This window comes from Hibiscus syriacus, unplaced genomic scaffold (genome assembly GCF_006381635.1).
Source record: "Hibiscus syriacus cultivar Baekdansim isolate YM2019G1 unplaced genomic scaffold, ASM638163v2 tig00110418_pilon, whole genome shotgun sequence".
In the NCBI taxonomy this organism is placed as follows: Eukaryota; Viridiplantae; Streptophyta; class Magnoliopsida; order Malvales; family Malvaceae; genus Hibiscus; species Hibiscus syriacus.
In genome coordinates, this window is record NW_024062730.1 from 1,874,518 (window position 1) to 1,889,783 (window position 15,266).

The 15,266-nt window shown below is 34.6% G+C and overlaps 1 protein-coding gene and 1 long non-coding RNA gene across 2 annotated transcripts; one reads left to right on the forward strand and one right to left on the reverse strand.

The window, feature by feature from the left end:
* Nucleotides 1-7,911: 7,911 nt before the first annotated feature.
* Nucleotides 7,912-8,852, reverse strand: LOC120124440 (photosystem I P700 chlorophyll a apoprotein A2-like). The gene has a single exon (XM_039143119.1). The coding sequence runs from the start codon at nt 8,524-8,526 to the stop codon at nt 7,912-7,914; it is 615 nt and encodes a 204-aa protein (XP_038999050.1). The 5' UTR covers nt 8,527-8,852.
* A 5,182-nt stretch (nt 8,853-14,034) lies between these two features.
* Nucleotides 14,035-14,789, forward strand: LOC120124382. Its single transcript, XR_005516272.1, has 2 exons — nt 14,035-14,250; nt 14,295-14,789. It is a non-coding gene; the product is annotated as an uncharacterized LOC120124382 (long non-coding RNA).
* Nucleotides 14,790-15,266: the final 477 nt, after the last annotated feature.

Genomic DNA, 15,266 nt, shown 5'->3' on the forward strand with positions numbered 1-15,266 from the left:
AGACTAGAGTTTTCAAGCCAAAATGATAAAGACAAGGTGGCTTATATTTATCTACAACGAACGTAGGATAAGCGTAGTTAAAAGTACTGTTCTGATTATTCAACGCTCAACAATCCAAATCACATTAATGGGTATGAAAACTTCTCCAGCTGTTACTGAACCGCCACTTGGGAGTTATTTAGTGGTCTCGAGGCAGGAAAGGACAATGGTGGGTCAAAAGGGATCCACCACATGCTAGACTCAATCATTCCGTTGAACTATATGTTCAATGAATTATTAGTATAATATTTATTTATTTAGGTAAATAAATAAATATGAGTAAAAGTATTTAATAAAGATAAAATCGTCTCAGTGATAAAAAATGTCTTATAATATATAATTTTAATCAATCTTTTTTGGATTTGTCAAAATGACCAACAAAATCACAATGCGAAATAAAAATCGCAACGCGAACATATAAATCGCAACGCGAACATATAAATCGCAACGCGATTCTGACTATCGCAACGAGTATCCGTAAAATCGCAACGCGTATCCGTAAATCGTAACGCGATTTTTAAAGCGTCATTAAAGTCGCTACGCGTATTTTATTTTCAAATTCCAAACACGAATATTAATTATCGGAACACTGAACCGTCCACAGTATATCTCGTAATCGCAACTCATAACCTAAAACCTAAAATCACAACTCAGTCCAATCTCCATCTCTCACTCTTTACGGTGAAATCCGTCCCCATCTCCGAAGATTTCCGTCCCCATCTCCGGCGAAATCCCTCACAACCATTCACGGTCAGAAATCCCTCACAATCATTCAGAAATGAAAAATCAACCTCCGAGGGTTAGTTTTTTTAATTATTTTTATTTTGAAATTTTTGCATTATTTTAGGTTTTTCATATTGAAATTGATGATAAGTTTACTGGTAATTTCAATAATAGATTAACCATTTCACTTAGATTTCTTATTAAATTCATTCGATTGCTGCCAATACTGCTAAACTATTTAGTATTTAACCCTGTGAAGTTAGTATTTATCTTTGTTTTGTCTTTTGGTTGAAGTAATGCAATCCATTAAAGTTTCAATTTGCAGAAGAAGAATAGTTTCTAAACTTAAAATCGCAACATGAAAATGAAAATCGCAACACGAAAATAACTATCGCAACGAGCGAAATGAAAATCGCAACGCGAAATGAAAATCGCAACGCGAAACCAAAATCGCATTGCGATTTTTATTTCGCGTTGCGATTCTCTCGTTCCGATTTTAATTTCGCGTTGCGATTCTTTCGTTGCGATAGTCATTTCCGCGTTACGATAGTCATTCTCTCGTTGCGATAGTCATTCTCTCGTTGCGATTTTCATTTCAACCAAAAGACAAAACAGTGTTGCAAATTTTAGTTTCAAGAATAAACTACTACTCTTTATGTTTATTGTTTTTTGTATATCTTCACAGTTTAGTTTTTGGTATATCTAACTTGGTATGTTTATTGTTTTTGTAGAATTTTTTTCGGCTTCATTGACATTAAGGAATAAAGTTAGCCTAGCCACTACAATTGCTTCGAAGCTTTCACCTACACAAAGAAAATTGTTTGAGGAAACCTGCTTCGGGCCATGGCTGAGAGTACAACATCCGGGTGGAGATGCTAATTTGACCCATTTGTGGCTTCAGACCATGACTAGCGATCTACCCGACAGTATACAACGTGGTGAGGAAGAGATATGGTTTCATTTTCCACCGGCGTATACTTTTTTTGGGCGGAAGGAGTTATGCTTAATCATTGGTCTACGATTCGGACACGATGATGTAGGCCGGTACACTCGTCATATCACCCGCCCATCATGGTTATCCCGGGTTTTTCCTGATGAGTCAATAGAGAAGCCGAACTTACACGTCGATGACCTGAAGAAATTGTTTAATAAGAAAGATGGTTTTACTCGGATGAATGACGTCGATGTTGTCCGAGTATGCCTTCTAGTACTTTTGTATGCCGGCTTTTTAGGCAGAGAGGCCAGACAACCTATTCCTCAGGAGCTAATATTATTGGTAGAGGACCTAAATGCATGGAATCTGTTTCCGTGGGGTTCGTATATATGGAAAGCTACCTGGACTAAGTTGTCGTCTGCCTTTGATGATTGCAAAAGTTTGCATGGCGATGGGTCGAAATACACTTTGTCAGGCTTTGTTTGGGCCTTTAAGGTAAGAATTTCTATATAATGTTTTAAAAATTATAATTAATTATTTAACAATTACTAATGTTTGTTATTATATTGTTTGTAGATTTGGATATTCGAGGCTTTCCCCAGCATGCAGACATATGCATTAAAAACTTCAAATGATATTCCTAGGGCTATTTCCTGGAAGAGGAAACGTATGTTGGATTGGGAAGACTTAATACCATATGCGACAATAAATAATGTAAGTTAACACAAATACTATCATATATAAACAAGTTATTAATAGTAGACGTTTAACTTTGTTTGAGTTTTTATATTTTTAGGAGGCCAACACTCCATTACAGAGACTGACACCTACGGAGGCTGAGCTTGCCACTGATTGGTGGCAAGCTAGTCAGCGTTTTCTTGATGGCACGAATGATGAGCAACCTCCACTTCCTCCACTTCGAGAGCCATCACCTCACCCAGAGCCATCACCTGATCGACCCGACTATACACCTCTACAACGAGAGCCATCACCTATCTCGTCACATCATCGAGCCTCTTCTCCACCATCACCTCTTGATAGGCGACCGTCAAAGATGCCACGACTTCTATCTCTCTGTTCTCCACCTCCACCTCTACAGGATGAGTCAAGGGAGTTACGTGACGAGGTCAATGCCTTGCGTGAGGAGATCGGTACTCTACGCGATAACGATGGTGCATGGCGTGTGGAGGTGTCTACTTTACGTGGTGAGGTTGCCGCTCTACGTAAGATGGTAGTATCATTGCAGAATGAGGTTCATACTCTACGCAACGAGGTAAGTTTAAGATTTTCCATATTTAACTTGATGATAAATTTACTCGTAATTTCACTTAGATTAACCTTTTCACTTAGATTGCCTAGTAAATTTATTCGGTTGCTGCCAATACTGCTAAACTGTTTATTCTTTAACACTGTGAAGTTAGTATTTGTCTTTTTTTTTGTCCTTTGGTTGAAGTAAATTTATTCGGTTGCTGCCAATTCTGCTAAACTGTGTATTCTTTAACACTGTGAAGTTAGTATTTGTCTTTGTTTTGTCTTTTAGTTGAAAGTAAATTTGTTCGGTTGCTGCCAATTCTGCTAAACTGTGTATTCTTTAACACTGTGAAGTTAGTATTTGTCTTTGTTTTGTCTTTTGGTTGAAAGTAAATTTGTTTGATTGCTGCCAATTCTGCTAAACTGTGTTGTCATTGAACCTGCACTAAACCTATATGTTGTCCTTTTAAATGTTTATATAAGTGCTTACTTCTGGAATGTTATCTGATGCATTTTGTAAACAATGATATAATAATGACTTGGGTGAATATTGTGCAAGTTTGAAATATATTTGTCTTTGTTCTCACTGTTTAATATCATGTTTGTTTATTTACTGATTTATGTATTAATTTATTTTTAGCGGCCCGCTAAGGTTGATGCTCTACATCGGGTTTTTCTTGCAAGACGGAGTTCACACATCAGACGGCGTGCACGTGCCATTACGTCTCCGTTCACCCCAATAGTGTGAAGAATCCGTAAGAAAAAGCCCGACTCACCTGTCATCGTTCAAGAGGCCTCCCCTATCGTTCAAGAGGCCCCTATCATCCCTCAAGAGTCCCGTCCCACCGTTCAAGAGGCCACTGTCATCGTTGAAGAGGTCCCTCCCAACATTCTAGAGCCCGATTCACACGGCGTAATATATCGAATTATTGAGAAGCCCCCTCACGTGCCGTACATGATGGATGACTCTTGGCTTTCGTATAAGTTACCGACCAGTACCATTCCGGCAGATGAAGTGGAGAGGAAACAACTACCGGAAACAATTCTGGATAATACCCTTTGGGCTAAGACCGTAGTTGATTTTTATCTACATGAGCGGAGCCAAGGGTGTTACGCTGACATATACAAACTCAACGTTGATATGCATTTGTTGATTGAACGGTCTTGGTGGGGTGTATTATTAGGGGTTGAAGACAACGGCTATTTCGATGGGGGGGTAAGTCTTATATTTCTTATATTTCAGTTTGATTAATTTTTTTTAAAATTTATGTAATTCACTAATATATGTCTTTTTTTGTAAAACAACATATTGATGCATGGGTGACACGTCTTCTAATTGTAAGGAAATTGAAGAAAAATATTAAAAAAATGCGATATACAATTATACCGACGTCTTTTCACGTAGTTCACTTGAAGAATCAACGACAGGAATCATATGTGTTGGCTAATGGACAAGCTAAACTTTATCCTGCATGGTGGGAGGTCGATAAGGTTAGTATATTTGTTTAAATATTTTAAAGGTATTCATAAATAAGTGCGCAATTTGAATTATTACATTTCGATGCAGGTGTTTATCCCTGTTTTGGACCGTACTCATTAGCTTCTCGTCGAGCTTCAGCTCCCATCCCTAAAGACAATAGTATATGACAGCATGATAAATTACATATCATTGTCTGATTTGAGAGATATGATTAAGGGATGGAGCTCTCATTTGGCTAAATTCTTGGATGCAATTGATTATTGGACTAAGTCTGGAAACAAGAAGCCAAAGAAGTTCAATGTTACAGTTATCAGAGATGAGACCGCGCCACAAAAAATGAAGGAAGCCAGAGGGGATTGTGGTCCTCTCGTATGCATGTGCTTGGAGCGTTTGACGACAGGAAATACACATTTCTACCTCTCACCGATAGAGATAGAGGTGCAGTAGGCTTGTGGTTTCGACATTTTATGTCTAGAGCGATATATGCGAGACGCTGCCTACCTGCATCCGCGTTATGAAAGTGTCCATAAACAATTTGTAAGTCAAATGCAAGTGTTGTTAAACATATTTACTCTTTTTGGTTTGAAAATGTTTGGTTAAGTAGCTAGAATTCAATAATTTGTTGTTTGTAGGTTTTAGATGTGTAGAAAGTGTTGTTGATTCAATGTTTGGTTTCTGCAGGTTAATCCTGAAGTGAGCTGCGTGAAATGGATGTATGGGTGCAAAAGTTGATTTCATTATTATTTTTTTATTGTTTAATTGATTTGTAAAAGATGATTTGTAAATGTTGATTTGTTTAATTGATGTGTACATAATATTTGTGCTTGTTTAATTGATTGAAATGTAATAGATGATTTGTTGATTTCAATCTGCATTATGTTGAATGCAAAACAGACTATCGCAACGCGGAAATGACTATCACAACGAGAGAATCGTAATGCGAAATGAAAATTGCAATGCGAAATGAAAATCGCAACGAGAGAATCGCAATGTGAAATGACTATCGCAACGAGAGAATCGCAATGCGAAATAAAAATCGCAATGAGTGAATCGCAATGCGAAAATGAAAATCGCAACGCGAAACTAATTTCACGTTGCGATTTTCATTTTCGAATTGCGATTCACTCGTTGCGATTTTCATTTTCGTATTACGATTTTCATTTCGCATTGCGATTCTCTCGTTGCGATAGTCATTTCCGCGTTCCATAGTCAATTTTGATTGGGATTTGGATTAGGGAAAGGTTGTGGGTTTTGAGATTGTGTTTGGTATTGGAAATGTGGTGAAACAATATTTGCTTGGTGATGAAATTGTGGTGGAACCATTAAATTTTGAGCACCATAAACTGGGGTTGAAAAACTTAGTTAATTACTACCCGCTACTGACCCAACTTCACTACTTCTAGGTTCAACAACATACAATGTAACATCATCACTTGAAACACTAATATAAGCAATGAATCGTTCAACATCTTCATTGTCGGTTAACAAATAAACTTTACCATTTCTCTGATAAGATAGCCTAAATCCACTTAGGGGCTCTAAATTCAATTTATTTGCAACACGTAACATTAGAGTTTCATAAGTTAACTTTTTTAATGAAAGTTTTAGTTGAAGATTCATGGGTAAAGGCATATATTGTAAAACACCATGAACAATCTCCCATGACCCTCCAAAACACAAATATATCCAAACATGATCAACATTAGATGATTTCATTATTGTAAATTAATTTACTAAACAAACGAGTTGCGAAACTAAAACCTGTTGCCGGATGGGGAAGGATGTCGTTGGATATAGGAACGGATGTCGCCGGAGAGAGTGATAGATGGAGATGGAATGAGTTGCGATTTAGGTAATCGTTGCGATTTACGTAATCGTTGCGATTTACGGATACGCATTGCGATTTACGTATTCTCGTTGCGATTTACAGATACGCGTTGCGATTTACGTATTCTCGTTGCGATTTACGGATACGCGTTGCGATTTTACGTATTGTCGTTGCGATTTACGGATACGCGTTGCGATTTTACGGATACTCGTTGCGATAGTCAGAATCGCGTTGCGATTTATATGTTCGCGTTGCGATTTTCATATTCGCGTTGCGATTCTGGAAAATCGCAATGCGAATTTGTACTATCGCATTGCGATTCTTCATAATCGCGTTGCGATTCTGGGAACTGATTTGCGATTCTGGAGATCGCGTTGTGATTTTTATTTCGCATTGCGATTTTGTTGGTCATTTTGGCAAATCCAAAAAAAGTTGGTTAAAATCGTATATTATAAGGCATTTTTGGTCACTGAGATTATTTTCTCTTTAATAAATGAATGAATTCGTTTGTTTATTTTGACCAACAAACTCATTTATCAATTTATTTATCAGATCATTTATAAATTCGTTGATTAACTCGTTTATAAGATTATTTATTCAGTTTTTTCTTTTTTTAACATATCAAATATTGATGAAGATATGAACTAAATTAAATATAAGATAAATTTTAGAGTTTAAATTGTGAAGTATAGGAAATTTAAGGACTAGATACATGAGTTCATCATTTATCTTTGGCTCGCAAATAAAAAGGTATAAAAAGACCAAACATCAAATAAACATGTTTTGATGTTCACAGACATTAAATGGAAATTTCATGAACGCTAAACGAACAAATATAAACATCTTCAAAAATAAATAAACGAATATGAATACGATATTGAAAATTTAAACAAACATGAACATGTTTAAAAATACAAACACAAACATAATTTTATTCGTTTAAATTTATTTCGTTTACACCCCTATACATAACCTAAACGTTAATTTCAAAGATAATTTCTTTCACTTTGGTTTTGGGATTTAATAATTTTTTTTAGCAATTTCCAAATTTTATTATATACCAACAAAAAGAGAAGACGGAAGAAATAGCAAAGCAAACTCATAAAATTGACAGCCATGCGTGGATTGGGATTCAAACTTATCTTCACCCTTCAATGTTATCGAGAAGGGAGATAAAGTTAGAGATTTGAGATTTTTAGGAATTTGGGGGTTTTGGTAATTTAAGATATATTAGAATTTTTTAAATATAATAATATTTGCAAATGTTTTAAAATAAAATTTTCAAAATTAATAAAAGACAAAATGTGTCACTTAACAAGCTTTTTTAATGATAGTTACGATTAAGACGTTTAAAATGGTAAAGTTTGTAATGATAGGCACCTAAATTTATGGAAAAAAAAAGTTCAGACACCTAAATGAAAAAAATGATATAGTTTAGGTACTTTTTTATATTAAGTCTTTTATTTATCTATTTTTGAATAGTTCGAAACGATTGCAAGATATTATCTATTTATAATATTTTTAATCGATTGATAACATACACACCCTACAGATGTAGTTGCTTTAATCTAGAATCTCTAGAGAGAACAATATTTTCTTTTATCATTAAGGTCATTTGATGAGTTTTTATTTTTCATTTAGTTATTGGTTACAACCTTAGTCCAAAATATTCTTAGAGTTTGGTACTTGGTTATACCCATTGATAAGTTGTGAAGAGTTTAACCATAGATAATCTCTTAACCATCCCATCAAATAAGTGGAAGATTCATTAAACTGTGAGACGTTACCCTGCCATAATGTGATGTGTTTCCAATGCCAATAAAAAGTAACCCATCCAATGGTATTTAACATATAGAAAACCGCCAAATAAAATACGTCCCACACAGAAATATCACAAGTACTACCTCGGTCCGGACCATCGCAAGGAAAACTATAACCAAAATCCTTTTTATCCAGCATTAACTTGGAACTGCGCGCATCTAAAGCGCCTTTTACTAAGATCAATGTAGTTTTATGTAAACCTAGATCAATAGCATGATGAACCAAGAAGTCTCCAGGACCTATTGTTAAGAATAGTGAATTACTATTTTCATTAACAACATTTAACCAGCCAGACAACCATATGCTTCGACCCGCATTAAATGATGAGCCATTCGTTGAAGATAAAAGTACATCGAACCCATATGAAGTTTTACCATGAGCAGATTGGATCCATTGGGAAAATATGGGTTCAATCAATATTTGTTTCTCTGGAGTCCCAAAAGCAAGCATGACATCATTATGGACATAAAGTCCAAAAGTATGGAATCCTAGAAAGAGGCTGGCCCAACTTAAATGGGGTATGATAGCTTTTTTATGGTCTAATATTCTTGCCAATACATTATCCTCATTCTGTTCCGAATTGTAATCTCAAATAAAAAATATAGCTTTGTGGGCAAAAGCTCCTGTCATGATGAATCTTGCGATGTATTGGTGATGGGTATATAATGCAGCTTGAGTAGTAAAGTCTTGTGCTATGAACGCATAAGTAGGTAAAGAGTACATGTGTTGAGCTACCAAGGACGTAATAACCCCTAAAGAATCTAGAGCAATGACTAATTGAATGGGCCCTATAGAAAGTCCATTTATTCCTAATCTCTAGTAAAAATCAAAAAAATTTATCCATTTATAATCTTCTACTAGCTTGATTAATGGATCGTCCAATCGGAAATTATAACAAAATGCATAGGTTGTTAGAAGGAGTTCAAATATGCATATACACATAGTAAACCACTTAATTAACTTATTTCCTCTATGAGGAAGAAAGAAAATTAAAGAGCCTGCAGATATTGGTAAAACTACAATTATTGTTAACCAAGGGAAATAATTCGTGGTAAAGACAAGATACGCTTGGACCAGAAAAACTCGTGCTTAGAAAGAATTTTTTTAGCACTGAGCACGGGTTTTTTCAGTAAAAAATTCAAATGGATTAAAAATTTATTCAAGTGGGGTTCTCTTTTCTAGAACATATCAATAAGCTAGACACATACTTCGAGTTGTTTCATGCCATAAAGAATCTCGAACACTCAAGAAATCCGTTGGCAAGCGGATTCACATCTCTTACAACCAACAGTCTTCTTTTCTTGGAGCGAAAGATGTTCAAATGAAATATCTATATTATTGTTATATTGATATTGTTATTGTTTCCAGATATCTCAATTGATCAAATTCGAAGCAATTTCCCTCTTTTGATAACTACCCGAAAGAACCGCCTCAAATAATAAAGATTGTTCTATTCAGATTTTGAAACGAATGAGCGCCCTAGCTATATTCTGTATCTAACGTATCAACTCCAAATATTGAAAATAAAATAGAAAGTCCTTATTTTGAAATACTTTGATATATGAGACAAATCCATTATTTTGATTTTTTGCTTGTTTTGTTATTGAATTAAGATTAAGTTGAGTGGTTTTACAAACGCATAAAAACAATTTTTTGTGGAAAAAAACTTTTTTTATGTTATGACTCTTCCGTATACGTCTACTTTGGTTCGAATAGGCATTCTGAAGAAACTTCAGTTTAGTTTTGCTATAGAAAAAAGAGGATTCTTGACTTGAGTTTTTTCCTACTAGAGAGAAAGCATTTATTCTGCAAATTCATTTCAAAAGACTTCAATCAATACACTCAAAAAATAGGCCAATTCAGTAGTTTTTTGCTCAATTTCTCGTAGAGTCAAATTTTCATCAGTACGAGTCAAGGGAATGGCCCCCTGGCCTCTGATTTCCATATAAAGGACACGACGAGCATAAATACCATCTTTAACTTCTATTCTGATGGACTGAATATCTTTCACAAGGAATCGTAGAAAGATGCGACAATTTTTTCCAGGAAAACCCCAACGAAAAATACATACTATTCCCTCTTGTTTATCGAATCGATCATAACCACTACCTATATTCCTAAAAATTGTGCACCACAAATAGGAACTAATAAAGAGGCCTGTGATCCCATAGAAAGACATTATGATGCCTTGTGAAAAAAAACTATTTACTGAGACAAAAATAAAGATATCAAATTCCTACCAAGATAACTAGAACTTCTAACTAATAAAAACCCTAATTAACCAAAAAAGGATAAATGCCCAGCAGAAATTGCTTGTTTTTAGAGACCCCACTATAAATTCTATCCATATAGATTCTGATCGCCAACTCATACATACTAGATCCAGTTGCATTTTATTGGAATTGAGAGAATAACAAAAAAAATCGACTTTACTTTTTTTGTTTCCGAAGTAACTCTCATCAACTAGTATTATTTTGATATTTTGATATGAACTTTTAGAAGTAATTCATCAAATTGCTTAGATCTAAAATCATCCCCTTTTATATGATCCCCTATACAGATCTACTAGATACATAGACTTTAATTTCATACATCCATTCGGTACTTGCTATAATTTATTTAACCCTATATCATGTTTACGTATGCATAAGAGGTTTCATTTATGTTCGGTTTGGAAAAGCCGAATTTTATACAATATTCTACTAAATAGGTATCTTTGGAATCTAAGTCTTGAAAAAAATAGATAAGATTTGGTCTTGGCCCCATTTGCATCAAGCTCAAACTTCCTTCTTGCATACGTGCACATTCGGACGCACACACTAGAATAAGAGGTAAAAAATTATTAGTAGCATATTCGATCAAACGGGTAATTTTCTCACCTACTACGAATCCCATACTACCCCCCATAAACTGAAAATCCATAACCCCGATTGCTATAGGAATACCATTTAGTTGACCCGTGCCTATTTGAATAGCCTCAGTTAATCCAGTATTTCTTTGATAAAAATCAATACAATCTTTATAAAGCTCTTCTTCAGACTGAAATTCAATGGGATCCAGAGAGATTGTGTCTTCATCCATAGGACCCCAAGTGCCTGGATCAATCGAAAGTTCAATTATATCTGAACTACTCATTTTCAAATGATATCCACATTGTTCATAAATATTCATTTTTGACTTAAGCAATTTCTTATAATTTAATCCATAATAATTTTCGTATTGAACCCACAAATGCTTGTATAGATCGAGATCATTAGAACTTTCTTTTAGAGTTAAATCATTATCATTTTCACGAGTTATTATATCGAAATTCTTGTCTTCACTACTCTTTCCACCTTCGCCACAAATGTAATTATAAATATAACTATCATTGGAATTGTCACTACCACTTAAAATGGAACTATCAATACAGATTTGAGAACGAAGAAAAGAGTCAATACAACTATTAATGTGATTATTCCAATTATAGTTAGTATCATACAAGTTAAAATCATAGTGGAGATCATCATTTTTCGATCTATTATTCATATAACTAGAATTATGACAACTATAAAAAAACTTTCTAGTTCACTCAAAAAAGAATGATCATTGTTAATCTCAAAATTTTGATTTGTACTATCAAAATATATGGAATAACTATCTTGATTACTATCCTTACTTAAGAAGGTGTCATCAGAAATGAAATTTCGAATGTCTTTGACGCCAACTAAATGATCAACCTTACTGTAATAGCTAGAGCTGTCACTACAATCATGAATTTTTTATCCGTATCATTTCTAGCCGGGTCTTTGTTTACACTAGTATTTTCAATAGAACCGAGGCTATCCATTGATTTACTTAGCCCGCATATGTATTCTAATTCCCCCTTAGACAAGATCAAATTGAATCATGATTTTTCCATAGAGCTTTCTTGCCTCTATTTACATGAAAGTACAATAGATGAATAGGCATTCGATGAAAAATCAACTGAATATTTTATTTCCTATCAGAATACGCATACTAGATACAATCACTAGGGTTATTAACAAACAATGAGTGAATGTTGAAGGAAACGATTCTCTTTTGTGAGAACCTGGACTAGCATTTCATTATATATGATAGAGCTCTTTTTTTCTTTTCAATTAGAAATATCAATTTTCAATTCGAAATAGTGATTTCCCCATGTTGTGTAAAATTCGCACTGAAAAAATTGAAAAAATAAAATTTTCTCCCATCAAGACCCTTTTTCGTAAAATCTCTACTACTAATACAATAAATGTTTTGTAAAATCTCGTCTACTAATACAATAGAATAAGTTTCTATTCCAACATAGAACCAAAAGGACAACATACAGGATGGGTAGAAGAAGTTGTGATGTTTGGTTCAATCCATGATCCGAAACCATAGGATATAGGATAGAAAAGAATACACCAATCCTAAGGATCCATACATATATATAAGATTAATTATGGACCTAGGAGAAAATTTAAGTTGTGTTTAGTCTTTTGTATTTAAGATTTTGTATTTAAGATATATCTAGATAAAAATATATCTATAAAAAATATAGACAAGATAATAAGGTCGGCTCAATCCTTTTAGTAAAAGATTGGGTCGAGTTTAATTGCAATTCAACAAACCGGCATTAATTACTGGATTACAAAGTATTCATTGCTTTGAAGTCAATTTTTCTTTTTATCCTTTTTCTTTATCTAAAGTATCCACTGGTTTGAATTCAAATGTGATCTCCTTCCATACTTCACAAGCAGCAGCTAGTTTAGGACTCTATTTGCTAGTCTCGCGGATAATTTCAGCACCCTTGTCTGCAAGGTCACGTCCCTCATTACGAGCTTGTACACATGCTTCTAAAGCTACTCGATTCGCTACGGCACCCGATCATTTCCCCAAGGGTGTCCTAAAGTTCCTCCACCGAATTGTAGTACGAAATCATCTCCAAAGATCTCGGTCAAAGCAGGCATATGCCAAACGTGAATACCCCCCGAAGCTACGGCCGGAACACCTGGTAGAGAAACTCAATCTTGAGTGAAATAAATACCACGACTTGAATCTTGTTTAATAAAATCATCACGAAATAAATCAACAAATCCCAAAGTTATTTCCCTTTCTCCTTCAAGTTTACCTACTACTGTACCAGCGTGAATATGATCTCCACCAGACATACGTAAAGCTTTAGCTAGTACATGAAAGTGCATACCATGATTCTTTTGTCTATCAATAATTGCGTGCATTGCATGGTGGATGTGAAGAACCAGTGGATCATCTCTTATTCAATGAATAGAATAAATAAAAATACAAAGAAAAGAAAGGTTTGTCCTTTGATCAAAAAAATTATAAACTAAATGAGAGTTTGAAAGAATAAAAAATATTTCGATTTATATTTATAAATAATAAAACTCCTTCTTTGTTTGCATTTTTTTTTAGTTCGGCCACGAGGTTTGAATAGTAAGTATGAATCATAGTCCAAATACTTTGTGATCCATTTCATATATTCCGCGCTCCAGATACTAGAATGACTATCCGACGGGATAAAACTATCTCGGTCAAGATGACAGACCCATTTTCTGTACTATCAATAGGATCAATTATAACAAGTCACACACTCATATTCCGAAAATACAAAAACAAATAAATTTCGCGGTCGAACTACCGAAATAGAATGGGCTAAAAATTCGAGAACTAAAAGTTTCACTTTTTCTATTAAAAAGTGAGGCTTTGTGGTTCTTGTGAAATTCCATCCAGTAAAACGGGAGAATTATAAATCTCCAAAATAATAGATAAGAATCTCGCAAATAAAGCCATTTTGACACCCATTAAAGGAGTCGTTCCCCATCCAGGGGCTACCTTACCATATTCTAAATTCAAAGGTTTCAAAAATCCCCCATAACAATTCGTCTTGGACCAGATCTAGAATTACCCTCACCGATTTGGGTAGCCATAAATCTTATTTTGTATTCAGTGAGATCTGTTGACTTAGTATATCATTCCACTATAAATAAACGATCTTATCATAGATCCATTGTGATCTTGAAATTATATAATAATGGAAACATCAACCTTAGTCACCATCTTTATATCTGGTTTACTTGTAAGTTTTATTGGGTATGCCTTATATATTGCCTTTGGGCAACCCTCTCAACAATTAAAAGATCCATTCGAGGAACACAGGGACTGATTGAAGTAATGAGCCTCCCAATATTGGAAGGCTCATTACTTCAATTGAGATAATGAAAAATCATTTCATTTTTTAGTTGGAACTTTAGGCGGTTCTCGAAAAAAGATAGCGAAAAAAATTATCCCTAGAGTAAATACTAAGAGTAATGTATAAACCAATGCTTCCATAAATTCGATCGTGGTTTACAGTTATAGCTTCCGTACCTGTTTATTTGGAATCATCTCCCGAATAAAATAAAGAAAGAAAAAGGAAAGGAAAAGGCAACGATTTTAATCAAGATTTTTCTAGCAGCCTATGTCAAATAACAAATAGAAAATATAAGCGAAAAATAACAAAGCAATCTTGCATCAAACTACTTGTCTTCTTGTAGTTTGATCTCCAAGTTTTTGGAATGCTCCAAATTCTACTTGAGCATCCAAATTTGGATCAATACCGGCAAAAACATCTCTGAACAGGGTTCTATCACCTTGCCAAATATGTCCGAAGAAGAAAAGCAAAGCAAACGAAGCATGCCCAAAAGTAAACCAACCCCTCGGACTGCTACTAAAAACACCGTCGGATTTCAAAGTAGCACTATCTAATTCAAAAATTTCACCCAATTGAGCACGTCTAGCATATTTTTTCACAGTAGCAGGATCACTATAACTCACTCCATTGAGTTCGCCGCCATAGAACTCAACAGTTACACCTACCTGTTCGACACTATACTTTGATTCTGCCCTTCTAAAAGGGATATCCTCTCTAACAATTCTGTCTCCGTCTACCAAAACAACTGGAAATGTTTCAAAAAAAAGTAGGCATATGGCGTACAAAAAGTTCACGCCCTTTTTTATCTCTAAAGATAGGGTGTCCTAACCACCCAACAGTTATTCCATCCCCGTTGTCCATTGAACCCGCTTTGAATAATCCTCATTTTGCCGGATTATTGCCAATGTAATCATAAAAATCTAACTTTTTAGGAATTTTAGACCAAGCTTATGATAAACTTTAATTTTAGGCTAACCCAACACTAACCCTTCGA

Coding starts and splice junctions, on each gene's coding strand:
- LOC120124440 (XM_039143119.1), bottom strand. CDS start 8,526: ATGCTTGCTTTTGGGACTCCAGAGAAACAAATATTGATTGAACCCATA.